Source organism: Eucyclogobius newberryi, unplaced genomic scaffold (genome assembly GCF_026437365.1).
Source record: "Eucyclogobius newberryi isolate DKJ021-1_F unplaced genomic scaffold, fEucNew1.0.hap1 SCAF_3, whole genome shotgun sequence".
Classification (NCBI taxonomy): Eukaryota; Metazoa; Chordata; class Actinopteri; order Gobiiformes; family Gobiidae; genus Eucyclogobius; species Eucyclogobius newberryi.
In genome coordinates, this window is record NW_027315945.1 from 8,537,153 (window position 1) to 8,563,004 (window position 25,852).

At 41.4% G+C, this 25,852-nt stretch overlaps 1 protein-coding gene across 4 annotated transcripts in view; it reads right to left on the reverse strand.

Annotated features, from left to right (window-relative positions):
- Nucleotides 1-262: 262 nt before the first annotated feature.
- smarcc1a (SWI/SNF related BAF chromatin remodeling complex subunit C1a) overlaps nt 263-25,852 on the reverse strand; it is a 30,546-nt gene continuing 4,956 nt past the window's right edge. Inside the window, exons 6-29 of one of the 4 annotated variants that reach the window (XM_072461290.1) lie at nt 24,244-24,313; nt 24,039-24,108; nt 20,697-20,772; nt 19,774-19,899; nt 18,860-18,954; nt 13,431-13,558; nt 13,012-13,056; nt 12,896-12,933; nt 12,558-12,679; nt 12,410-12,481; nt 12,223-12,336; nt 11,349-11,502; nt 10,738-10,845; nt 10,603-10,662; nt 8,207-8,465; nt 7,392-7,553; nt 6,999-7,040; nt 6,316-6,371; nt 5,443-5,605; nt 3,354-3,529; nt 3,139-3,273; nt 2,259-2,658; nt 2,023-2,133; nt 263-1,935 (exon numbers count right to left, since the gene is read on the reverse strand). In XM_072461290.1, the coding sequence (XP_072317391.1) occupies nt 1,844-1,935; nt 2,023-2,133; nt 2,259-2,658; nt 3,139-3,273; nt 3,354-3,529; nt 5,443-5,605; nt 6,316-6,371; nt 6,999-7,040; nt 7,392-7,553; nt 8,207-8,465; nt 10,603-10,662; nt 10,738-10,845; nt 11,349-11,502; nt 12,223-12,336; nt 12,410-12,481; nt 12,558-12,679; nt 12,896-12,933; nt 13,012-13,056; nt 13,431-13,558; nt 18,860-18,954; nt 19,774-19,899; nt 20,697-20,772; nt 24,039-24,108; nt 24,244-24,313 (2,874 nt within the window). In that variant the 3' untranslated portion in view covers nt 263-1,843. Of the gene's footprint in view, nt 1,936-2,022; nt 2,134-2,258; nt 2,659-3,138; nt 3,274-3,353; nt 3,530-5,442; nt 5,606-6,315; nt 6,372-6,998; nt 7,041-7,391; nt 7,554-8,206; nt 8,466-10,602; nt 10,663-10,737; nt 10,846-11,348; nt 11,503-12,222; nt 12,337-12,409; nt 12,482-12,557; nt 12,680-12,895; nt 12,934-13,011; nt 13,057-13,430; nt 13,559-18,859; nt 18,979-19,773; nt 19,900-20,696; nt 20,773-24,038; nt 24,109-24,243; nt 24,314-25,852 lie in introns of all 4 variants that reach the window. The other 3 variants (XM_072461289.1, XM_072461288.1, XM_072461291.1) reach the window with 3 other exon arrangements.

Here is a 25,852-nt window from a genome sequence, read left to right on the forward strand (position 1 = left end):
AATAGCTACTATTTCAGGTCTTGCTCTGGTAATGAATACACACAATAAAAGTTAAACTTGTCCATATGCTAGTCTATGGTGACGTTTATAAAGCCTGAACAATGCAGAATAGGTCAGAGAACTATTAGAATAAAATGTGGATAGAAACATGGACTACTAATACTAGCATTTGTCAAAAGGTTTCGATTATTTGCCAAAAAAGCTGTAACGAGTGAAACATATACCATCCAAGATAAACATTAAGATAATGACAAACACAAAGTCATACAAAACAGTTTATTTGACAGTGTCCAAGGGCCAAGTAACAACAGACCCACATACAAAATAAAAAAGAAAACAAATCTACAAACTTTTAAACAGAGATAACTTCCATCTACACAATTCTTCTTAAAAATACATTACCATTAACACAAAATTAGCGATTTAAGATAATATATGGAATAAGGGAATCCCTAATATATTCAGGAGATAAGCCTGATGCCAACCGGGAGAGCAGGGGCACAGTGGATGCGAGTGAATGACTGTAGTGTAGTCTCCGACACTGGGGGCAGCAGTGAGTGATGCAGCAGTCACATGGGCACTTGAAGGAAGAGGAAAGACTTAACAGACAAGGAAACGGGAGGTAGCAGAGTTAGCAAGAGGAAGATATCTAGAAGAGGTAGCTAGCGGGTGAGCGCGGAGGTAGCAGAGGCTAACAGTGCTAGCAACGGGAGACGCGAGTTGTGCCTGCTCAAGACTACTGGACTGCCTTATCTGAAGAATAATGAAAGACACTTCTAGAAGCTGAAGAGTAAAAACGGTTAGAATGAATTGAGTCAATGACACTATTGCTTTTGTATGGCAAGTAATAGAGGAAAGAAGGCCAGGTCAAGGTGTGGGTCTGAGGTAGGGAGCAAGAGATGAACTTGTTGGACAGTTGAGAGGCTTAAGTATCAATACCTAGAAAGAGCTAAAGTCTAGAAAGGCATCATGACAGCCTCCCTAATGCAGAGGCTGTGTGCGGGTCAGAATATATGGTGTATGTACAGGACATCCAGAGCGTTGTGGCAAAATCTCGCCAAGTCAGTTTGTGCACACAGCAGCCGTTTCTTTGATTAACAAAAGCAAATAACTAAGATAGAGCTAGGAAGGATACTATTATGGAATTGAAACCATTATCAATATCTTTCTTGCATAATTTCTATTGTAAACTTCTAAATCTTGTTAGACGTATGACCTTTGTTTGATACCAGTAACACTACAAGTGTAGTGTTCCCACTACACTGACCTCTTTTGCATCAAATTCAACTTCATTCTAGCAACACTGCCTCAAAACCCTGGTTCACACTTGACATAAAGCTTAAATAATTTAACAGGATGAAGCACAACAAAAGATTGGGTGAGCAGTGGTTTTGGTGGAGCACCTCACACACACATCTACAGTGTATTACTTAGGAGCGAGAGGTAGATACTCAACAAGACAAGAGCGAGGGAAGGCTAGATCCTCTTTATGCATGTGTGAGGCTGACGTTCAGCTCCAGCATCAGGCTCAACTCACAGAAAGGTATGTCAAAGACCCAGCGACAGTGTCCATCAGATATCTGTTCAGCTACTACAACTATCACTAACGTTTACAGTCATTCCCACAGCCTCCCACTGGCCCAGGAGCACAAACAGTGTTATACTAGAGCCCAGCCGGTGCTATGGCGCCCAGAGACAGCTGCTGCGTTTGTGTGGATCTTGTTGGGTCAGTCTTTGTTGAATTGTGTCCTGTAATAAGAGTTTGTAGAATAGAACTTGAGCTAGTAGCAAAGGGCAACAAAGCGACAACATTGTCAGGACATGTGCTTCTAGTGCGGAGACATTAGTTGTCGGCCACTCGTCCACTGGGGGGTGCAGGGGGTCCCACGGGAGGTACTGGAACGGCCTCAGCCTGCGCAGCTGGAGGGCCAGGGTCTAGCACAAAATAATTAGAACATTTATTCAAATGAAAACATGACACAATTTTCAATACAGTGCTGGGGTAGCAGGACTTGCACTCACACATGCCGTTGGGAGCTCCAGGGTGGCGAGGAGGCATCATAGGAGGCATGCCTCCAGGAGGAGGCCCAGCAGAGGGAGGGCCGGCCAGCATCCTGCCTGGTCCCATTGGGCCTGTGACGGCAAGGGAAACCATAAATATACCAACTGAGGACTAGTAGCAGACAATGGTTTACTTTCAGTCACAAACCAAGTATCAGCACATGTGCTATAGTTAACTGAGAGCAGTGAACACTTACCCGTCTGCCCGGGGTGGTGCGGGGCCATTGGGTGATGTCCCATTGGAGGATAGCCTGGATGCATGGCTGCACCTGGTGGGGGGCCTCCGTGGTGGGGTGGGGGAGCCCCGTGATGAGGTGGGGGCCCTCCATGGTGTGGTGAGGGTCCTCCTGGATGCATGCCTGGAGCAGGGGGCCCAGTATGGGGTACGGGATGTGGCCCTGGGTGCTGACCAGGGTGAGGTCCTGAAGGGGGTCCAGGGTGTGGTCCGGGGCCTTGTGGTGGCCCCTGGGCCTGAGCAGCTGCAGCTGCTGCAGCCTGCTGCTCCATCTGCTGCCTCGCCTTCATCTCAGCGTATTTGAGCTGCTCCATGTGGAAGGCCTGACGCTCAGTGAGCAGCTGCTGCCTCTGCAGCTCCAACTGTACACACAAGCACATATTCACTTTAACACGCAGCATAACATTTATCCTTCTTTGTAGAATTAAATAAAACATCCCTCATCCTGGAGTTTGAACCCACTTGTGTGACAGTAGTGCCGAGACTCCTGCAGCAGGAGCCTGTGAGGACTGGCTCAACCGCAGAGCAGTTGTTGCTGCCTGTGGAGCTGCCCACTGCATTTCAGCCTGTGGCGGTGCAGCTCCTTCCAGTTGCCTGCCTCTCTTTGGAAGCCTCTGTTCATGCACTATTTACAACTAGGAAACTGGGCTACAGTCCCTGTGCTTATTCAGTCAGACAGAGTTTTGCACTCTCAGTACAGTCTCCAGGGACAGTGCACAGCATAACACACCGCATCTTCACTTTGCTTTGTAGAGGAAGGTCATTAAGAGAGCTTTTGTTTATGCAGCATGTTCCTTGGCTCACATGTAAAGATGAAGGAAGGGCACTGTGTTTGGACTCACCGCCTCCTTCTCCCGATCCATGATGGTCTCCAGCTCTTCGAAGTGCCTCAATTTGATCTCCAGCTTCTTCATCTGTGTCTCCACCAGCAAAGCCACCAGAGACTTTATCTTTCTCTCCTCTACTGCTGCCAAATGCTGAAAGAGGATCAGATTGTTATCCACAACACAAAGATGAACCTGCTGGTGGGAGTCATGGTAATGTGGGCCGGCCTCACCTTGGCTTTGGTGGCAGCAGAGGCCAGTGCGGCGGCGGCAGCTGTGGCAATGTTTCCCTCTCCGATGTCGTGCACCAGTTTCTTCCTCCTCTCCTCTGTTTCTTCTGAAGCACCTTTGTCTTCTTTGTCCTTTTCTGTTTCAGAGGACGAGGTCTCCATGTCCTCCTTGTCTTTGTCTACAAATGCCATTGAAAATGGGGAAAGGGGTCATACATTTGAATGGGCATCATCCTGCTCTGGACAAGTTCATAAAAATCCTGAAAAGTCATGAAGATCTTTTAAAAATTAAAGTCGGGAAATATTTTCTTGCCACATACATTAGTTGTTTATCTACAGAAAGAGTCAAAGGTTAAAGATGGGCTGCAAAGTTAATTGTAAGTACTTTCAAGTTGTCATCGGTCGTTAGTATCCAAGTCTTAATATATTCAGATACTATTGATAAAGATATAAACTATTTTTGAAAAGAATTACGCTCCTTTGCTGCCTCAATCTTTTTGCCTTCACCTAACCCGGAAATGTGACGTCACTCCGGGAGATTTGCTAGCCAACACTGAGGATATTTACACTGAAGTGGACAGCGATAGCGACGAAAATACGAGTGAATCCTCGTCAAGTGCGCGGATTTCAAAGGATGACGAATAGCATCCAATTGAAGAACAGGTCCAGCAACTGCTGCCTCATATATTTGAGCCTGATGCTTCGTCACCACGATGAAAATGGAGCGGATGAGAATGATGATTAGACGAGAATGAGATGGCGACTGGATATCGACAAATTCTGAATGGTGCGTGTTAAACTGGAATAATGGAGAATATTATTCTCCATGAAATTATGTGAAATACAATGATGGCGAGGTTCCTTACAGTATGAGATCGAAACTGCAAATGGGAGTTGAGAACGTGCCGGTGGCTCAATTCACTTTAATTTCAAATCCATTCATTCAACTTCCTGGTATAATTATTACAACCGGTAAGATGCATAAAGTGAGCAATCTCACTGTCAACAACAACAACACGCCATAATGCACACAGTGTCAGTCAGACCGCCGCTACGAAAGCACAGACAACTGCCTTGATGTGAAAATATCTTGCAACTTACTTTTTCAAATATCAAAGTCGATATTTCACGAGGTTTAGGAAACCGTCTTCTGTGAAATGTCGGTAGCATAGCATTGGACCAGACTTGCCATACATTGCCAATTTGGGATTCCAAAACATTCTTAGTACAGACAAATCGTGTCCATTCCGTTTGGACCACTCAAAGAGCCCGCTTCCCTCTTGAGAGCAGTGCAGTGCAACACATCTCCGTGTCATTGCAGATTTGTCGTATAAAACACAAAATTCCGCTCGGTTTAGCGCATGTCAGATGAAAACAGTATACCTCCGGCTACTGCAATCTCCCTGTGTGACTTCACTGATTTTGTGACCGCAGTCGAAGCATTCGGTTGCTATGGCACGTTCTCGGGTTTGGCGTAATAAACTCATGAAATATTTGTGTCATTGGTTAAAACCGACCGTCCAGACTTAGTTGTGAAAAAATGAAAGCTGTATTCCACTTATTAACCGACGTTGCAGCCCATCTTTAAGTGGTTTAAGTAGGTTAAAAAGGATGAATAATGCATAACAAAGGCTCCAAACTAACTATTTGAGTAAGGTGGCATAGGTGGTTAAAGAACAAAAGAAAAATGTACCTTCACTTACAATGTTAAACAAACAGACTGGTAAGTGTTTGTACTTTTAACAGTTTTTTATGAATTAAACTCACACTAAAATAAATTTCAGAGTTTGCTATGGTAAGAGCAGAGTGGGGCCTCTTCCTTTCAGCTTCAATAGTTCTTTGCAGTCTTTTACAGTCTCCTTTCATTTCTTTTCACCTTGCACAAATGGCATTAAATAACAGACTGTTGAGAAGCTAAAGGTTCTAAAGGTCTTGTTCATATATAAATAAAAAAGCCAAACTTCAAGAGAATTTAGGTCTATGCACCAGAGCCCTGATGTAATATAGACCTTCACAAAACAGCTCAAAGGGTAAAACTACACAACCAGATGAAAACACAGAGGAACTGTGTTGAGTGTTTGGTTCTGCTGACCTGCTGCAGACTCTTTGTCCTGCTCCTCCTCCGGCTCCTCCTCCTCTTTCTCTGAAGACTCAGTCACCTCCGCCGTCTCTTTCTTCACCTTTTCAGCGCCTTCCGTTTTCTCTGGTTTCTCCGCAGACTCGCTGGGTTTCTCTGCCTCGTCCTTTGACTCGGCCTGGTGGGAAAGGAACACATGCACGCATGTAAATTCAGATTAGATTTTTTAAAAAGTGGGATTATGTAAAATGTACTTTTTACCATGTTATACCGGTGCTCCATACGCATTCATTTACTCTGATGTAATTTGATAGATTCCTGCATGTTTGTGTAATCCAGTTTTGTTCCCCCTACCCTCTATCCCCGCCCACATCACTGCACATGATTTTCATTGTAATTATTCACAAAATTCGGACGCAGAGCACTTTTCAACAATTGTAATGTAAAGTAAATGTCAAACTGCTGCATGTTAAAAGTAAAATGCCACTATGAACAGTTTGGTTCTGCAGTTTTGAACAGTTAATACAGTTTCAATTATTTAGCCCTTTTAGATTAAGATTGTGGTTTACAATGAACAAAACGTAAATCCTGATTAATGCAGGTTATTGTTTAATGTTAAACCCAAGTAAAGCAGGACTTCTTTAATAGATGCAACAATATGTGGAGAGACACTATAATCATTAATTGACTTTAAGGACTAATTGTCATGCATTTTGTGTCCAGGATCACAGTCTCATTGAGATTATATAAATAAAATAAATTTTATTTTTTCAAGGGAGTCCCGGCTAGGACAAAAACACTTTTTAAACATCACAAGAAACCCTTCAGCATTAACAATGGACAAAATGTGTGTCAGGTAAAGGATGAGTGAAAGTAGGTATGAGTTACCTTGTCGCCCTGCTGAGAGTCTGTGTCAGTATCCATTTTCTCCCCCTCAGAAGTTTCTGAAATGAGAAGATGTGGAATATTGAACATTTCTAACAGACTTCCTTGGGCAAGGCACTTCTATGCTTAAGTATGAATGCTGTGTGCGTGTGCAATTGGTGGTGATCGGCGCCGGAGGGGCCCATGGTGCAGACTGGCAGCCTCACTTCCATCAGTCAGTACTGGGGCAACTGTAGTTGGAGTAGCTCAACGCCACCAAATTGACGAATTTAGTGAAGGAATAATGTGAAGTAATGTTGACAGGTGAGCCTGGCTCCAGAAAGCTTTAATTAAAGTAATAATTGGTGGTTAATGCAAGGAGACAGCTTAGAGTAAACAGTGATGAACAGGGAAAGGAGAGAAATATGCACATTTCGGAGTGATGACCTAGTTTCCGCTGCTGCCCCTCCTCCCCTCCCCATCTGCCACTGTTGTTTTAATCCACTGCTTACAAATGCAGTAAACACACACGTGCCAGTCTTCACATTGGTTCAGATGTGACGGACCCCTGCAGGTCAATGCCAGAGACCCCAAAAATGTCCTGACACTGATTAATTGAAGACAATCTGAATACATGAGGTGTGCAATGATTTGAAGACAGGCATAACCCGCTTTGTACATGTTCTGCATAATAATCAAGCTGTTACTTAAGAGTCTGCTGCCCTCTAGTGGTGAGATAGTAGAGAGCTCTGAGGAAAAAGAAAATGAGAAGAAACTGCAGTTAGTTTATGATTAATTTTTCAATTTGTCGACAAGTCAAATAATTTCTATTGTATATTGAGATAAAGAAAAAATATATATATTTTAACCAGATTAAGGAGGAAGAAGACTTCTAGGGATTAAGTGTGTATATTAAAAACAAATTGTTTCCTTTTTTGACATTTTGAATAAATAATGAAACAGTCTTTGTTTTACAACCTCTTTAGATTTTAATTTCTGACCCGTCTCTTGTGCAGTTTTAAAATATAAGGATTCTTGTATGTTGTGATTGTCTTACGTCACATGAATGCAATATATTCATAAACTGTACATAAACTGACCTGTCTTTTCGGGCTCCTCGGGGTCCGTTCCTGCGATGCCACTCGTCTCCAGGCCAAACGTGGGGTCTAATTTGCCAGTGTTGCGAGCTGCCTCCTGCACCTTCTTCACATGAGCCTCCAGGATGTCAGCAGGCACTTCCTCACGCACGCGAGAGAACTCCTCTACACAAAACACATGACACAAACAGAACACATGAAGACACAAAAACACATGAAGTCACAAAAAGAACACATGAAGACTGGAGGGTTTTATTCAACACTGTTGGACATGATGATCCTCAAATGGGGCAGAGGGAAAAAGGAAAAACTACAAAATTATTGTATAATGTCAATCACATTTGGTGACCAAATTACATCTACATTTATTACTACAAACAAGTTTGTCCTGACCCCATCTCAAATTACCCTGAAGCAATAAAACCGGATCTTTAGCTTTGCATCCAATTTCATGTTTAAGCAAACTTGACATAAACCTGAACATTTTTGGTAGATCAAGTTGTAGATGATTATCAAAACCTGTAGAAAAGTAAGGCACATATACTGGTAAACCCAAGCATACGCACCCAGCACATGTTCTGCTACATTATTTATCAGTGCAAATAATAAGTGTCAGTAAAAAATAGGTCGTACCAGCGCCACTGGTGAAAAAGGTTAGTCTAAAGCCCTGATGTTAAATAATGATCAATTATATGATACAAAATACCAGGGGGTTTGTTTATTCTAAGGAAAAAAACAAATATTAAACCATTGTCTAACTGACCAGGAGTAAAAGTTTCAACGATCCAGATACAAGACTCCACGTGGAAGTGCCTTACCCAGTGCTGCCCTGGCTGCAGCTGACGCCACACGGGGGTCAACCACAGAGGCCAGGAAAGCCACAGTGCTCATGACGGGGTTCCCGGACTGGCTGAAGGGGATGGGCTGATAGGCCAGGGGCCCCAGGGAGCTCTCGGTGCTCTCCAGGTACGGGTCCTCTATGGGCAGGCGCAGGAAGTGCAGGATACACTCGTCCTGTGTTCTGGAGCCCACATGCTCAGACACCTTGTTCCAGTCATCTTTGAACATCTCCAGAGCCTGTCACACACATTAGGTAATGAGGAGGTAATGGAAGGCGTAATAAACAGTATGCAAGGTCAATGTAAATCAGAAAAAGAATTACATTATTAATTGAATTTTAATAACTTCAGTGACTCACACAATATATGTGTAAAATGTGACGGGAATACGCTCAAGTCTGCCCTAAATTGAATATGAATTAGTTGATGTAGAAGGAATTTAAAATTAGAATGTGTAAGATATTAGAGACTATACTATTTTTTTAGAGGACAAATGAGGGATTACACCAAATTGTTTCTAAGATATTAGAAGTTAGAGAACATTTTAATATTACAACAATCTGTATTGTTCATACTGTAATGCATGTACATCGTTTTTCATAAAATGCCTGTCAACATCCAGCCGAGTGGCAGAACTATGGGCAGCACAACAGAAAATGTGTCTGTCTGTGATGCCATTGTTTTGTTCATATTAACTTAATACAGTATATTATATAGAAAAAGAAAGATTCAACATTGTTGTTCCGACTGTGCAGAGCTTAACAAGCTGTTGGCTAATGGCAGGGGAGATATTGGAAGCACAGTAAGTAATTTCCTCAACACACTGACTCAAACATCTTACTTAAAGGCGCAATGGACGATTTTTCGGCAATTTGAGAACGTAGGCGGAAGTGCGCATGCGCACTCCCCCGTGCGGACTGATACAACAAACGTTTGTTCATTAGCGCGACGGATCGCATCGCATCTCTCGTCTCCCGTAGATTTCCGTCTACTTCTGAGTCAGCTCGAGCAGTCTTTCTCCGTCTTCATTTTGCCCCGTACACTGAGGGAACTATATTATGATAGATCAATGCGCTTAGACACGCGGAAATGTGGGACGAGCCGCACGCGGCTGCAGGTGAGCGGTAGGTGCGTTTTATGATTGATACGTGGCAGGACTAATCGCAGTCCACGCCACGGGGAAATAAGACTCAGATTTGGGCAAAAAAAAATCGTCCATTCAACCTTTTAGGAGAAAAAGGCCATCAGTTCAACTGTGTGTGATCCCAAAGTCTGTATCAGTGATAAATGTGAGCATTTTCTACTGTTTACTTGATTACTTTTTGAAATGTCAGGTACAAACTAAATATTAAAGATGGGCTGGGACTGAATCTAACGGCCAACGAGGACTTGAAAGCACAATTACAAATTGTAGACTTTTATATTAGTTATTCAACTGTAGCAGGTCCTTCACATTTCAGATGCGTTTTTAGCTTTTTCAGGAGAAAATGTCATTAACCACCACTAACACTACATACTTTGTCTCTTAGGCCTTAGTTATTTTATTACTTGGTTTACGGATCCGCCGCACTTAGATGATTGATTTCTACAATATAAATAAAATAGATTATTTTTTTTTTATAAAGTACCGCCGTCAACGCAAAATAGCTTTAAATGAAATATAAATAGCGGTATTAAGTCAAAAGATTAGAGCCCGTGAAGCAACTTTCGTCAAAATCCTGCGGGAGTCTGTGTCGGACCCTGAGCGCGGCCCGGGAGAGCATGAGGAGACGCGCGCGCCCGTTTCCGTGACTGTGCGCAGCACTAACTCCTTTATATCGCAAATACACATTTTAAACCCGTTTACCACAGTTTCTCCAACGCGTTTTGCCGTGACTAAGGGTGTACACTTAGAAGCGTCAATTCTACCAACGCAAAACACGCCAAATCTACTGTTACATGCTCCTGCACGCCGCGTCTCCCCTCCCCTCCTCCTCCTCCCGTGGTGCCTTCTGGGCAAACCCGAAAGAAAAAATCTTTTGAAATTGAAATTATATTTCGCCCGCCTGTTCAATATATTTCATTTAAAAATCCAACCAAGTAATAAAATAACTGCGGCCTTACTGCTAAAACATTCTGTGACCAGGCAGATAAACTACTTTATCAACAAGGGAGTGTACTACAGAGCCGCGGCGCGCAGCCGAAACTGCCATGTTATTTTGTGTCGCAGCTCCTGAAACTGCTGAGCTATTTGACCGCGCTGTTTTAGACCGTGCCGGGTTAAGGTTAGGGTTAAGGTTAGCCATGAGGCTATATGGCAGTGCCGCGGTTCCTGAAACTGCTGGGCCATTTGACCGCGCCACGGCTCTGCAGCCACGGCCTTTCAACAAACTCACCTCCAGAAGCAGCAGCGTCTCCTGTTCAGTCCATTCTCTGGTTGTGGTGCTGCCTTTGCTCTGTTCAAACAAAACCGCGAGTTCATAACAGAACTTCAGAATAAATATTAAAGCACATTTTCAAATATTGCTGACTTTTGGGTTTTTCTTGGCATAGAGGTCGGAGCGAAGGTTGAAGTTCTGCAGGTCGATCTTCTCTTTTCCTTTGTCTCCAAAGTTTGGCATGGGTGGCACAGGAGGAATCTAAAGAAAATGTTTGAGAAAAATAACGTTTACACATCAAGCCATAGCCAACATTTAACCAGAACTGCATTGTTCACCATGTCCCCATCTCCACCCACAGACAGGGTTTCAGAGAACAAGTTAAAAAGAAATTAAAAAAAAAAAAAAAAAAAAAAAACAGCCCAAAATAAAAACACAAAAATAAGTAGCGAATATTTCTCAACTACAACTTTAAAACATTAACAGCTTATATTTCAGGTAATATTGGGTCTATTGTTAAGGTATGAAAAGAGGTTAAAAACAACTGCTTTATGATAATAATGATAAAAATAACAACTCGCGAAAAATAGAAGGCCAAAGTCGCTATAAAGATGCAGGCTGTGAGCAACCAATCACGTGATGTGCCCACAGAATAAATGCACTCCAATCGTATTATGCAGCAGCAGAACCATCAGCCTTTCCCCTCTTCCTCCTCTATATAATATATTCACCTGGTTGGAAAGGGTTAACAAAACAGTACAAACCGTTGGGGGTCGGTGGTTGAGGGGCATGAGTCCGGAGGGAGTATCGGCCAGCACAGTGAAATGAGGGGTGGGAGGAGGGCCCATGGGGAGGGGTCGGCTCTCAGAATCCACCTGGTAGTTCACCAAACCCCACTGCTCCAGGAACGCATGCACCCTGCAACACAGCGGGGGAGCAGTTACTTTCTGTGTGGAGATTACATGTTCTCCCTTTGTCAGGGTAGGTCTCAAGCTTTGGCATTTGGGAGTGAATTGTTTATTTACAGATGAGCAGTTCTCTGTATAAATATGAATGCTGCCAATTGATATATATATAAAATTTAAAAGGGATTAATCACACTGAAATAAGATTAATCAGAGGGTAAGTTTCAATTTAAATCTTAACCTAAAAATCTCTTAATTTGTACGTGTTTTTGCACATTTTCTTTAATAATTCTGCGTAATCCAAGAGCGCGTGTTTGGTCCAAACAGACCAATGATGAATGTGTCAATATTCTAATATTAATCATACGAGTTTAACGCGTTCACTTCGACAACCTTAATAATCATTTGTAATTGCGTCCATTTGCCCGAACTCCTGTGATTAGCACTTTGGGTGAGAGCTTTTCCCGATGCAGACTTCTTAAATTGACAACAGCCCTAGAGACTGGAGAATCCACTATAAGGCCATTTATATCCTGAACATAACAGAAGTCAAACAAGCTGAATCATTCACCTTTTCAGATTTCAAAGTTGTAAGTGGCGCCATGTTTGACTCTTATTCTTCATCAAGCTACATTCTAAGATCTGATGAGATCAGGCATTGTCAAAATGGTATGGCCACATTAAGAGTTACATAGAGCACCTTTAAGTTGGATTATGTCAAACTGCTGCTCACCTCATGATGGCACAAACATCTCCGGTGAGATTCCTGCGGCAGGAAGTGGAGGTGAGGTACTCCTGAGGGTTCAGTCGGTACGTGTCGATCATGAAGTTACGATAAGCCAAGTAACTAATGAAAAATGAAAAATATGATAACAATGAAGTGTGTAGAAAAACACAGTAAGACAAAAATTATAACTTACATCTCGGGGGTTTTAGACTTGTTTTTGCCGTTGAAGAACTCTGGAAGGGCTCTTCTCTCAATCTCGTGAATACTGGTAAATGAGACGTAAAGTACAATTTAAAATACTGGGCCCTTTTACAGAATGTAGCTCAATACTAGAATCTCACCAGTTGTAGTCGAACCAGGCGCCGTAGCTGGGGACGATGATGTGGTGGGTTTGTTCGGTTACGTTGTCCTCGCCGGAGTCCAGCAGACGGTTTGTTTCACCTTTGCCTTGCTCCTCGTCATCCTGTAGAGAGAAGACTGTTCATAACCATGGCTATCTTTTGGTTACGTCCTCTTTCTCAAGGATTGCCACGCCAGTCACAGTACAATTTTTGATCAGAATATGACTATTGTTAAACCTTTTGCGTAAGGGCTGTCAAACGTGTTTAAAACTGAACTCTTGGGACATCGGCCTGTTATTTACACTAACAGAGGGCAAAAGAATTTCTGGTAGACTCACCTTTCCACCAGACATCATTGAGTCTTCTTCCATGTCGTCTAAAAGCAAAACATGAGGCTTAGTGGATAATCATTTTAATGCAAGCAAAGTTGAAAGAAAACAACAGGAAAACATACCCATTTCACCTTTCATTGGAGCATTATCATCCTTCTTTGAGTTAGCTGTAACAAAATTAATTTAAAAGTTATTCATACATTTACAAAAAATACCCCCAAAAAGTGTTTTCTAGTTTTAGAATTTATTTACACGGGACAGGTGATGCAACTTTGAGTTACAACTGCGTGTATTTTGATTCATTTCTGCATGTTTGAGTGATCATGTATTGTCCTGCAACCGAGACTTGAGTTCTCAAACCCCCACATTCCTGTATTTAGTTGTGATTTTAATACAAATTCAGACTTGTAACTCTCGTAAATGTAACTGATCTGTCACCCTGACAGATCACAATCAGATCATGGCCAGTTTCTAATAATAAACTGCCATTTACAAAGAACAGAATGTAAAATAATGATCAAGTGTACTGCTGCAGTCTTACCGTTCTTAGACATGCTCTCGTCCACACTGGCCCCTGCAGAGGAGTCGTCTAGGTCTTTGGTCATGTCCTCCTCAGTGTCATCCTCTTCTCCACGCTGGCCCCGGCGCTTCCAGTGAGGCCCTGGGTTCCTGTCAAAGCCCAAATGCACAAATGTAAATTATAGACATAAAAAGAATTGTGGCCAACAATCAACATAATAAATGAAGACCGGATGGAGTGGAGTAATTTAATAATTGCACTAATGTAAATTTTGTTATATTCTGGACTTTCCCCTCTTCAGCAACAGACCGTTACCGCCAGGCTGCTCTATTGCGACACACTGAAAATAATTTGTGCGGTACTCATCAAACTTTACTTTACTTTACTTATTTATAAATTCATTATGCTCTAATAACTTCTTATATCCAACCAACTGAACCTGTCATGGCTATTGACATGTTTTTTTGTAGTTTTTCCTGGCCGAGAAGGAGGGTCTAAGGACAGAGGACTCTGGAACATCGTCCCTCGCCACCACAGACATTGTTGATTCATTTTTCACTGTCGCCCTCAGAGGCAACTGTTGTTGTGATTTTGGGCGTTACAAAAATAAATTGAATTGAATGGCTAATTCTGAATCAGGGATGCGTACCGCTACGACGGACCAGATCCGGACTTGTAAAAATGTTTCGGTTCAGGTCCAAAAAACCGAAACCCCGGTGATTTGGTTCTGGACTCATTAAAAATCTACCACTCACATTCTATATCCTTTACGTTCTAGAATCTAAACCATCTGAAACCTTCCATAGATCGCGAAATTCGCTCTAGAAAAGACGTAAACACTGACATCGCTGTCAATGGTGCATCCGGAGCCATCAGCGACGCACGCGTCTTCCCCGCGGCAGAAGTTGAAGCCGGCGCAATGGATTTAAAGACGCGAGAGACCGAACACTGAAGCGGCAGCTGTAAGATCACTGACTTTATTTGAAGCGTTTTAAGCCGCCGCGTGCGTCGCCGCTTGTGCCGCTCCGTGAGTTAGTTTAAGACGCTTGTTAAAGGAGCGGGTGGTTGGTTTGGTTTGGGTGTAAATATTGTAACTTCTCGCTCAGGTCAGTAATGCTGTTTTAGTGCTCACAAGTTGTCACTTTATTTCTTGAACAGAGTTGGTTAATGTTGGCCGTAACCATGGTGATGGAAAAGGAACATCAAAAAAATCATCTCATCTCCTGAGCCCGCTCTTAGCTCCGCCCCAGAGACCGCACACACGCACTAGACTACAATATGAATAAAATAACTGTATAATGTTGTGGTGTGATGTAGCATTTATTTAGGTGGGTTAATGTGCAATGTGCAATATACATATTTATACATTTAAGTAAATACTAAGTCAAAGTAATATTGTTTAATTGCTGGATTCATTAATTGGAGCTTATATTTTGTAATAGTATTTATATTCTACAGTTGTTAAATATGGTCTTGTTTAATGCTGTTAATATGATGTATTGTGTGTAGTGTAAAATATTTTCATATTCTATTTTTAATACTGCTAAGTTGATTGATTTATAGTGGTTCTAGTTGACTGTTATGCTAGTTTTTGAAGGTTTTTACATGACTTTGATGCCAATGGATCTGCAAAATTAAAGAGTGGAAATGTATCTAAAAGGCATTAAACTTCAAGTGTGGGGGCCAGCTCAGTCAAACCAGTAATACACTTGACAAACACAGTATCAGCTGAAACAGCTGCCCCAATACCAATACTCAACTTGCTCTTGTTCGGAAGTTGTTCCTCTAGTAAAACACATGAATGTGTGTTAGCTAGCTAGTAGCTTGTGATTTGTAAGTTGTAACTTCTGTTAATAAACAGTGAATAAACCAGATAAATTGAGTTTATTTCTATCTGCAGTTAAACCTTGTGTTTGATAGTCGTCCTTGTTCATGTGTCTTCAACTTAATTTAGCCAAGTAGCTTATGTTATGCTGTTATAACATTATGCAAAAATGGCATGAGTTCAGCCGGACTCATTAGGTCCGGACCTGAACCTCTGGATTCGAATCCGGACTTGAACCTGAACGTGGGTTTACAGGCTGCGAAATAGACAGGGGCCCGGGGCCCGCAAGCAGTTGAATCTCCGGCGGGCCCGCGGTTTGAAATAGGAGGGGGCCCGCCATGCCCCTCCTCGAAAAAAAAATCGAGATTTAACTAGTGATTTGGCCATATTCAGGGCATTTTCATCGTTTAAGTTTCGTTTTGACAGACATGCCCACTTCGCACGTCTTCTCGCTTCTCATTGGCCGAACGGTGCGTGGGTGTTGCGTTCACGTGTCCTTGGAAATGCTCGGTCTAATTTTCGGGGCAATGTATATATGTTAGTAGTTTATTTGACATCTCCTTGTGTCAAATGCTGTAAACAGTATTTATTTTGTATCTAAGAAACATTACTATATTGACGGTGTAATCCCTCATTCGTCCAGGCGTGTTCCATAGTAGAAACAGCTTCAGTTGATTCAGAATCTTAATCTTAGACAAAGAGGTTTCTAATAGCCCATTAAGATTCTGAATAGGCTAGCTCGGTAGATACAAGGGGGGAGTTTCTGTTGAAACAAACAACTCTTTCTACTTCAGGAAGGCTCCGCCCAATGGGCGGGTCTTACCACAGAACAGTATTAATATCGGAGTTCTCGACCTAAATTCTTTTATTGACAATGACTCTTGGATGAGAGTCGAAACGTCTATTTTTCAAACTGAGTCCAGATGACTACAACTGAAGCTTATTACTATATTGAATTAAACAGTTTAAGATCATGATCTCTGGTTTATACGATTCAGTATTTGTGCTCTTCCTTCATATCAAATAACATATAAAAGTATTTTAAATTGTTTTACATGCTGATAACCAGGTTTAAAACAACACATTTATCTTGTTCTTATGACGCCGCGATGCCGCGCGCGCTTGTGGGCCCCTGAAATTGCTTGGGGGCCCCTAACTTTGAAAATCTAAATCAGCTTGGTTTAGGTATGCATCCCTAGTCACAAGTGTGTGTTTTATTGTAATTTATTTGGCTTCATGCCGTCACTGCCAACATTTGAAGACACAGTAGACACGGTGGTCTTTCCTCATCTCCACCTCAGTCACAGTGAAGCCAAGTGCTACATACACTTCCTCATATTTCCTCGTCTTATTAGCTTTTGGGTGACTTGTTTGTTTCGTTATTAGGGATGTCACAATATTCATTTTAGTCACGATTATCATGAGGAGAAATATCACGATTATTCACAATTATCAGAAAAAAGTAAGGAAACATTTATATTGTATTTTTTTTCTTAAACAATTAACTTCCCTACTCTTTAATACAGCATATTCATTTAAAAATACAATACAACAAATGGATTGAATAATATAAAAGTATGCTTATTGGCCCCTCATTGTAGCTCTTTTAAGTATTATATCATTTATTAGTGAGATGAGCTCCATTGTAACGCTCGGGGGAGGGGCTTGAATCTTTCCTTTGGCTAGAGCTGGGTTGAAAAAAAATCGATTTTCCGATTTTTAATCGCTTTGCATATTAATGACCGATTATTGATTCGTACGTCCAAAGATCTTTTTTTTTTTTTTTTAAATCAAAATTATTTTCTACATTTCCCTCAGTGAACTTTTACCCCCGCCGCGTGACTAAATTCACGCAGGCGCGCTCGGTAACGTTAGCGTAACACTTAAGACACCTGAGACACTGAAGGCTCCGATTTGGAGGAATTTCGGGTTCCGGGAAATAGAAGGGACCAACGAGCTGGACAAAAGTAAAGCGGTCTGCAAAAAGTGCGGAATTGAGGTAAAGCACTGTGGTAATACCACCAACTTAAAGAATCATCTGCGGCGGCATCACCCTAACTTGTCCTTGGGACCGCAGCAGACGAAGCTGGACATGCTGTCACTACCAATCAATTCGGCACGTTCCCAGAAAGGGAGGCGATTGCGGGCTTCATTTGTAAAGATATACGGCCGTATTCCGTCGTTGAAAACAATGGCTTCAGGCAGTTGAAAGTCGCGGAACCTCATTACAAAATGGTGTCTCGCAAGCGAATCTCAGAAGATGTGATACCAAACATGTACCAGTCCGTGAGGGAGAAAGTCAAGACACACATTCAGTCAGCAGAGAGGGTGGGTGAATGACCACTGACTCGTGGACATCTGTAGCTACGGAGCCGTACACTTGTACGACTCCGTAGCTACACACACTTTGACGCCGATTGGAATTTGACCTCATATGCATAAGCATAATAATAATGCACTGGTTAGTGTCCCAGTAGGAATCCACTGTTGCAGATGTAGTCACCTCAATGATGTCTTCCATTTATTGTGCTGAATTATCTTTCTTGAAGGTAGATTGACCCATAACCTTTTCATCAGTCTTCCAGCCATCAGTAACTACCAATACTTGTAAGATTTGCTGTTTAATATTGATATAATACTAGTTTTAATAGCTACAGTCATGAAGTGAAGGAAACTGTTCAAATACATTTTTCATTTTTAATAACATTAACCCCCGGATCGAATCGAAATCGGATCGAATTGGAAATCAGATCGAAATCGGATGGAATCTGAGAAAATCGGAAAAAAAATCGATTTTGAAACGTAAAAATCGGAATTGAATCAATTCTTGAAATTTGAATCGAAACCCAGCTCTACCTTTGGCTCACGCCAACAACAAACAGATTTGTGAAGAATGAAAAAAGCATTTACAGGTAAGATTACGCTCTGGAACTACCAGTCTCTTCTTCTTTCTTTCCCTCCCTCTCCCTCTGGGCCGCTCTGGTGCGCGTCCAAAGCGTCCGACGCTCAAACGCCCCCGACGTGTTGCGTCCGCCGCTCAAAGCGCAGGATTCACGCCGCAAAAACACGCGTCCGCATAGACTTTGAATGTAAACTGGACGCTTTGACGTCTGCCTTCCGCCGCTGTACAACTACAACAATAATCGTCGACTGTAGTGTAGCGCCCAGTTTGTGCATGTTCACGCGCAGTTTTTGCTGGTGGAATATTTTTTTTTTTTAATAATAAAAAAAAAAAAAAAATAGATACTATGACTCAGTATCGATACACCTATTGATACGGAGTCCGTGACGATATATCGCCGTATCGATATTTTGAACTGTATTTGTATGTATTATTTATTATGTTTGTATTATTTTGAATCTGTATGTTGCCATGTCATGTAAGTGATGTTTCATGTGCGTCTTTTTTTGTGAAATGGTGTTTCCTTGTGAAACAGTGAAACTGTGAAAACTAATTTCATAAAGTAACTAATGCTTTCTTTCTTCAAAAAAAAAAAAAAACCTTTAAATCTACTGGATATGTTTTGAGCAGTGTACCACAAAAAGTGCCTGCGTAGAAGCAGATGCCCATAGATGTTATGAATGCATAAATTCCTTATTGAGCGCTCGTGTTGTTTGTACTCACCCCTTCTTACCGCCCTTCTTGCGGGACTCGGCGGGCGTGCTGGGGGGTGAGGGTGAACGCCTCCTCTTCTTCCCTGCAGAGTTGGCCTTGCGCTCCTTACGGTCGGGCGTACGGGAAGACTGATCAGACAAACCCCCGCGCAACAGCAGGTAGCGAGGGATGGAGGATGAGAGAAAGAGCCGCAGAATGAGAGGATGGAACGGTCGCACACACAAGGAGGGGAAGCGCCGGGGAGCGACAGGGGGCAGGGCAGGTGGGTGAGATGCTGGGTGAGGGGTGGCTCAAGGTTTCTGAATACACTACCTACACAATATTCAGTTCAAAGTGGATATAACAAGTACGTTTTTTTTTTTTAATGCGAGATTGCATCTTTTTTTTTAATTTATCGGCCAAGTTCCAGTTTGTGAAGAAACGTTTAGTAAAAGCAGGTTTGGAGCAGAATTCCATTGGAGGAAGAAATTGGGCTGTTTTTTGTGTTAAATGGCAATAATTAAAATACGTCTTGTTTATGTTCATGAAATAAATACGCCAACTGCATCCATAGTTAACAAGACAAAATAATATAACATTTGTTAAAAACTAGGTTTTCCCTATTTTCATGCCAGTTTCAAAGGTTTTCTGGCAACAGTACATTAACCAGCTTGCTCCTCAACACAAAGAAGAGTGTTTGTTATATAGTAATTAATCCATCTCTTCGTCACTATGTTACAAAGACTACGCCTTATGTGTACACTACAAGTCTGCCACAGAAACCCTGACATTAGACAGAAGCATGAGGAAAAGTCAGGAAAAGATGGGTAACGGACAGTGGTTGGATACGAGCATGCAAACTCTAGCGCTACATGCAAAACGCATACTCACAAGTCGACTGTACACAAGAACACAAGCCGGATAGTAAACATGTATGGTTGTACCTCCTCCTCTTTGGGGAAGATCCTCTGGCGGAAACTGACTGGCTTCTTGTTGTCATCCATCTCGTAGTCCTCCTCATTCATCCACTCATTAAAGGCATCTGTGTCCAGCACCCACTTGGCATGGACCTGAGACAAGAACAGAGTTTGTTTTGAGTTCATTTTATTTTGAACAATACAAGATGGAAAGTTACACTGCAATTTGCACATATACAATTTTAATAGGGCTGCAACTAATTATTTTTTCCTTAGTCTACATTACAGCAATTTTCTCAATTAGATGGCAAGTCATACAATCATTTATACTGCGCATTGGAGATTTTTAGAGTTAAAGCTATAATATACCCAACGGAGGCTTCTTCACAAAATATACTACAATGTTGTTCTGGGCTCATGTTGATGTAACAAGTGCTGTCTTTGTGAGAAAGATTAGTAACCAAATGGTCTGTTTGAAGAGACAATGAGTAAACATGAAAATAGAACAATTAGGCTAAAATTCATTCATGAAACAAAGGGTTTTATAACACAAAATATATCAAATTTTTTTTTTACAAAAGTTAAGTTAATTTAGAAACTTTGCTATAAATTAAGATACATTTGTGGGATTCTATGTATTTAAAAAGAAGTGGCTCAGATATAGGTCCCAAAAGCATTGACCATCACTAATTAAGATCAACTCAAATTGAGTATATCGATTAATTATTAAATTTAAATGTAAATCCATTAGTCCCGATTATTCTGGTCAATAGTTGCAGTCCTACCTTGATACGTCCCTGAAGCAATTTTTTCCTTTTTAAGTCGTTTTGGTTCCATAGGCTTTTTTGAACAGAACAGTGCAGCGTGATATGGTGAGGAGAAGAGGGACGAGCGACACACTGATGTGATGTTTGTGGAGTGTGAATAAAATGTCCATACAGATGACTCACCTTCCATGGACGGTCATTGTTTGGGGGATCCTCCACATCTCCGTCCACCTCATTAGCTGACATCCAGGTGTCATAACTGAGGGAAATAGAACAATATAAAATGTTTTCCACTGATAATGTGAATTTAATGTTCAGCTTTAACAGCTTTATGTATACAGAGAAAGCAAGACTTGTTTTCATGAACGCCCCGTTTTTTTTCTTTTTTCACAATACTATAAATAAACCACCAATACGACTGTTATTCAAATCACGTATCACCATGTTATATATAATTTATATTGGGAACTTCAGATGTGAAAAAGAAATGAGTAAAGAAGCTAAATTGTATTCGTCGTAAACTGTTCCATCTGTGGGCAGCATAATGTAAAAACAAAAGCATTTCAACATCATTAAATGCTCAACCAAGCAAAAATATTTTGACTAGTTAATTGGCTCGTTTTATTTGACTTGTTTCTAAAACATAAATGTACCGTATTTTCCGCACTCTAAGGCACACTTAAAAGCCTTTAATGTCCTCAAAAACAGTCAGTGCGCTTTATAATCCAGTGGGCTTAATATATGGATTATTTCTAGTTGTGTTTACTGACCTCGAGCGATTTTGTGTGGTACACGGTGTATAAAGAAGATTTGGGACACGAGAGATGCAGATGCACGTCTAGAAGCACGTTTACGGTACTCTGGAACCGAAGTCCCAACATGTATGCAAAGCATTCTGGGAACAGTAGTCCACCGCTACAAGCGGCGCTCTGTCAAAATGTAAACTACATTATACGTCAGGAACAACGCGGACACCTAAATAAAGGACCCCGAGAATATTGGGCCAAGTAGGCTCCTGACAAGAGACCATGGATCTATTATATTATCGCAAGATACACGCTTACAACGCGGACTTTAAACTCTGGGCATCAATAGTATCAATCAACTGTGGACAGAGCTTTCACGAAGCCCAGAATCATCACTGAACTGCCGCGCGACTCCGAGATGGATCCAGGGATGCGGAATGTTCGGCATCCATCACAACTGTTAAACACGGATAATGAAGATGAAGAATTTAAGGGCCGAGGAATGAACTGAAAAAGTGTATTGTGTTGTATTTTACGTGTTTGTAAGTGAGCTTGTCTGAGAGTTAACTTTACTTACCTATTTTTTTTTTATATATATCTGTTAGAGCTGGGTTGAAATAATTGATTTTCTGATTTTTACTCGATTCGCATATTAATGACCGATTATCAATTCGTACGTCCAAAGATCGTTTTTTTTTTATTTATTTTTTTTATTAAAATTCTTTTCTACATTTTCCTCAGTGAACTTCAATCTACCTTCAAGAAAGATAATTTAGGACTCCTGGATTGTCTTTCTTGAAGGTAGATTGACCCTTAACCTTTTCATCAGTCTTCCAGCCATCAGTAACTACCAATACTTGTAAGATTTGCCGTTTAATATTGATATACTAGTTTTAATATGTTGCTTCTCTACAGAGTCATGAAGTGAAGGAAACGGTTCAAATACATTTTTCATTTTTAATAACATTAAACCCCGGATCGAATCGGAAATCAGATCGAATCGGATGGAATCTGAGAAATCGAAAAAAATCGATTTTGAAACGTAAAAATCTGAATCGAATCTTGAAATTTGAATCGAAACCCAGCTCTAATATCTGTTTTGTATTCATTGTTCAATGTTTTGTTGTTTGTGTTGCACCGAATCACCAGGACAAGTTCCCATGTTTGTGAATTTTGTTCATTGACAAATGGCAATAAACCTTATTCTGATTCTGAGTTGTTGTGAATATGCCAACGTGTCTTTTAGAGATTGACTGTGTTGTATTTTACGTGTCTATAAGTGATCTTCGCTGAGAATTGTTGTGAATATGCTAACGTGTCCTTTAGCGGTAGCAGAACAATGTTGATCTGAATGAGTTGAACGTGTTTAATGAAGCTCAACTGACTGACTTATCAGTTTGTCTTGTTGAGCTTAATGCACTTTATATATGAATAAGTATCCATAGTAGACCATTTATTGATGGTGCGCTTTATAATTCGGTGTGCCTGTTCGTGCACAATTGCCCCACCAGAGAGTGCCTCTTTACAAAACGTACTGAAAAATCTATACCGCATTATTTATGGACTAATATTAATCATTCGTAGTTTACTTAAACTTAGATCTCACGTTGGTGAGGAAGCAGACCGGATTACTCACATCTATGTTTCAAATGGGGAAACTATCAATCTTTCGTCAACACAAACTAAGGTAAATTGCATTAGCAACTTAACACCATGACTCCTAATGTAAGAGAGGTTTAGTCATTATCAGGACTTAACGGTGCATTTAAACTGCACTTCCATCTGCTTTCATTAATCCGTGCTATGCTATTCCGCTGGAACAATGGTCTACAACAGTGGTCCCCAAACAACGGCCCGTTGGGCCTTTCAATCCGGCCCGTTGGGCCTTTCAATCCGGCCCGTTGGGCCTTTCAATCCGGCCCGTTGGACCTTTCAATCCGGCCCGCCAAGCATGTCCAAGTTATATAAAAAAAAATTTAAAAAAATATTTATTTATTTTTGCCGTAGGCTTTAGACAGTAGATGGAATGAGAAAGAAAGGAAGGGGAATGATGAGAGACAAAGGAGGACATGAAGCAAATGTCGGAGTCGGGATTCAAACTCACGATACTGTGGCTGGCTGTTCTTTTTACCTTTCGCCTGTAATGCCCACATTTCCCCAAGAGATGGCACTGTTCCCTCTAAGCTGTGCGCCTGCGCAGCTGCGCACTGCTCGCTCGCAGTGCACTTAGTGCGCGCACTGCTCGCTCGCAGTGCACTTAGTGCGCGCACTGCTCGCTCGCAGTGCACTTAGTGCGCGCACTGCTCGCTCGCAGTGCACACTGCAGTACACTTAGTGCGCGCACAAGAAAATCTATGGCGCGCATAAAATAAAATTCACCATAAACGGCCACCGGGGCCAATCAAGCAGGAAGCGCAAGTGTTTGACACACTGAAGAATACTCTTGTGGACAGTAGAAGACAGTAGATAATTAATCATTAATGCATTTGGAAAACAATTTGTACATTGAGCCTTGCATTTGTTGCTTTGTTACAAGTTACAGGTCAAATCTTGCGTGTAATTTATAGTAATTCATTAGTTCACACAAACACACCATATTTTCCTGGCCTGCCCCCTCGCCAAATTTTAGAACCCAATGTGGCCCTCTAGTCAAAAAGTTTGGGGACCACTGGTCTACAAAATTGGACAAAAATGTCGGAACAGCTCCTCTAAGTTTTTACAATGGGATTAAAACCAATTTATTTAAACCAACAGGAGTGAATTGCATGCTTGGTCTCACCTGTCTGGGAAGCCGCCCCAGTGCACCAGCATCTGCTTGTCTTTTTTCAGAACTGGACGCAGCCACTCCTCTGTAATACAAAGTACGCAAACACAACTTTCTAATTACGGTTTAATAGAAAACATTGTCGCAATAGACAGTGGTCAAAATATGACCTGCATCTGACCTGATCTAATCGGAATATGGCAGCAGTTGTGATGCTTACCTTCTTCTGATTGAGGAGGAGAAGGGTATATGAGGTGAGTGGCCTTTGACTTGTCTTCAGTAATGGAGCCCTGAAAGGTTCAACAACATTCCAATTAGCACAGCGAATATTATTTGGCTTTCTGAGTACCACCAGATCTCAAGCCTAATTCAGGGCTAAATATGATCTAAAATGAAAAACATCAAAAGATTTGTCTCAAAATTTAACAAATACTCAAACTTCAGAAGTCAGTCTTTATCACCAAGAAGGAAGCGGAAATCATTTTTTATATCTTTCAATATCTTTTTTTTTTAAGTCAAATTAATTCAGCAAATGAACGGACACGTGTCACCAGGCATTCTTGATAGGGATGCAGACCTAAACCCACGTTCAGGTTCAAGTCCGGATTCGAATCCAGAGGTTCAGGTTCAGGTCCGGACCTCATGAGTCCGGCTGAACTCATGCCATTTTTGCATAATGTTATAACAGCATAACACAAGCTACTTGGCTAAATTAAGTTGAAGACACATGAACAAGGACGACTATCAAACACAAGGATTAACTGCAGATTGAAATAAACTCAATTTATCTGGTTTATTCACTGTTTATTAACAGAAGTTACAACTTACAAATCACAAGCTACTAGCTAGCAGCTAAACTATACCTTAACAGTTAACACACATTCATGTGTTTTACTAGAGGAACAACTTCCGAACAAGAGCAAGTTGAGTATTGGTATTGGGGCAGCTGTTTCAGCTGATACTGTGTTTGTCAAGTGTATTACTGGTTTGACTGAGCTGGCCCCCACACTTGAAGTTTAATGCCTTTAGATACATTTCCACTCTATAATTTTGTAGATTGGCATCAAAGTCATGTAAAAACCTTCAAAAACTAGCATAACAGTCAACTAGAACCACTATAAATCAATCAACTTAGCAGTATTAAAAATAGAATATGAAAATATTTTACACTACAAACAATACATCATATTAACAGCATTAAACACAAGACCATATTTAACAACTGTAGAATATAAATACTATTACAAAATTTAAGCTCCAATTAATTAATCCAGCAATTAAACAATATTACTTTGACTTTGTATTTACTTAGATGTATAAATATGTATATTGCACATTAACCCACCTAAATAAATGCTACATCACACCACAACATAAGTTATTTTATTCATATTGTAGCGACCCTAGTCTCTAGTGCGCGTGCGTGTGGTCTCTGGGGCGGAGCTAAGAGCGGGCTCAGGAGACGAGGTAGTTTCTTATGTTCCTGTTCCATCGCCATGGTTACGGCCAACAATAACCAACTCTGTCCAAGAAATAAAGTGACAACTTGTGAGCACTAAACCAGCATTACTAACCTGAGCGAGAAGTTACAATATTTACAACCAAACCAAAGCACAACCCGCTCCTTTAACGTCTTAAACTAACTCAAGGAGCGGCACAAGCGGCGACGCACGCGGCGGCTTAAAACAATTCAATTAAGCCAGCGATCTTCCCGAAGGTTCGGTCTCTTGCGTCTTTAAACTCATTTCGCTGGCTTCAACTTCTGCCGCGGGGAAGACGCGTGCGTCGCTGATGGCTCCAGTGTGCGCCATTGACAGCGATGTCAGTGT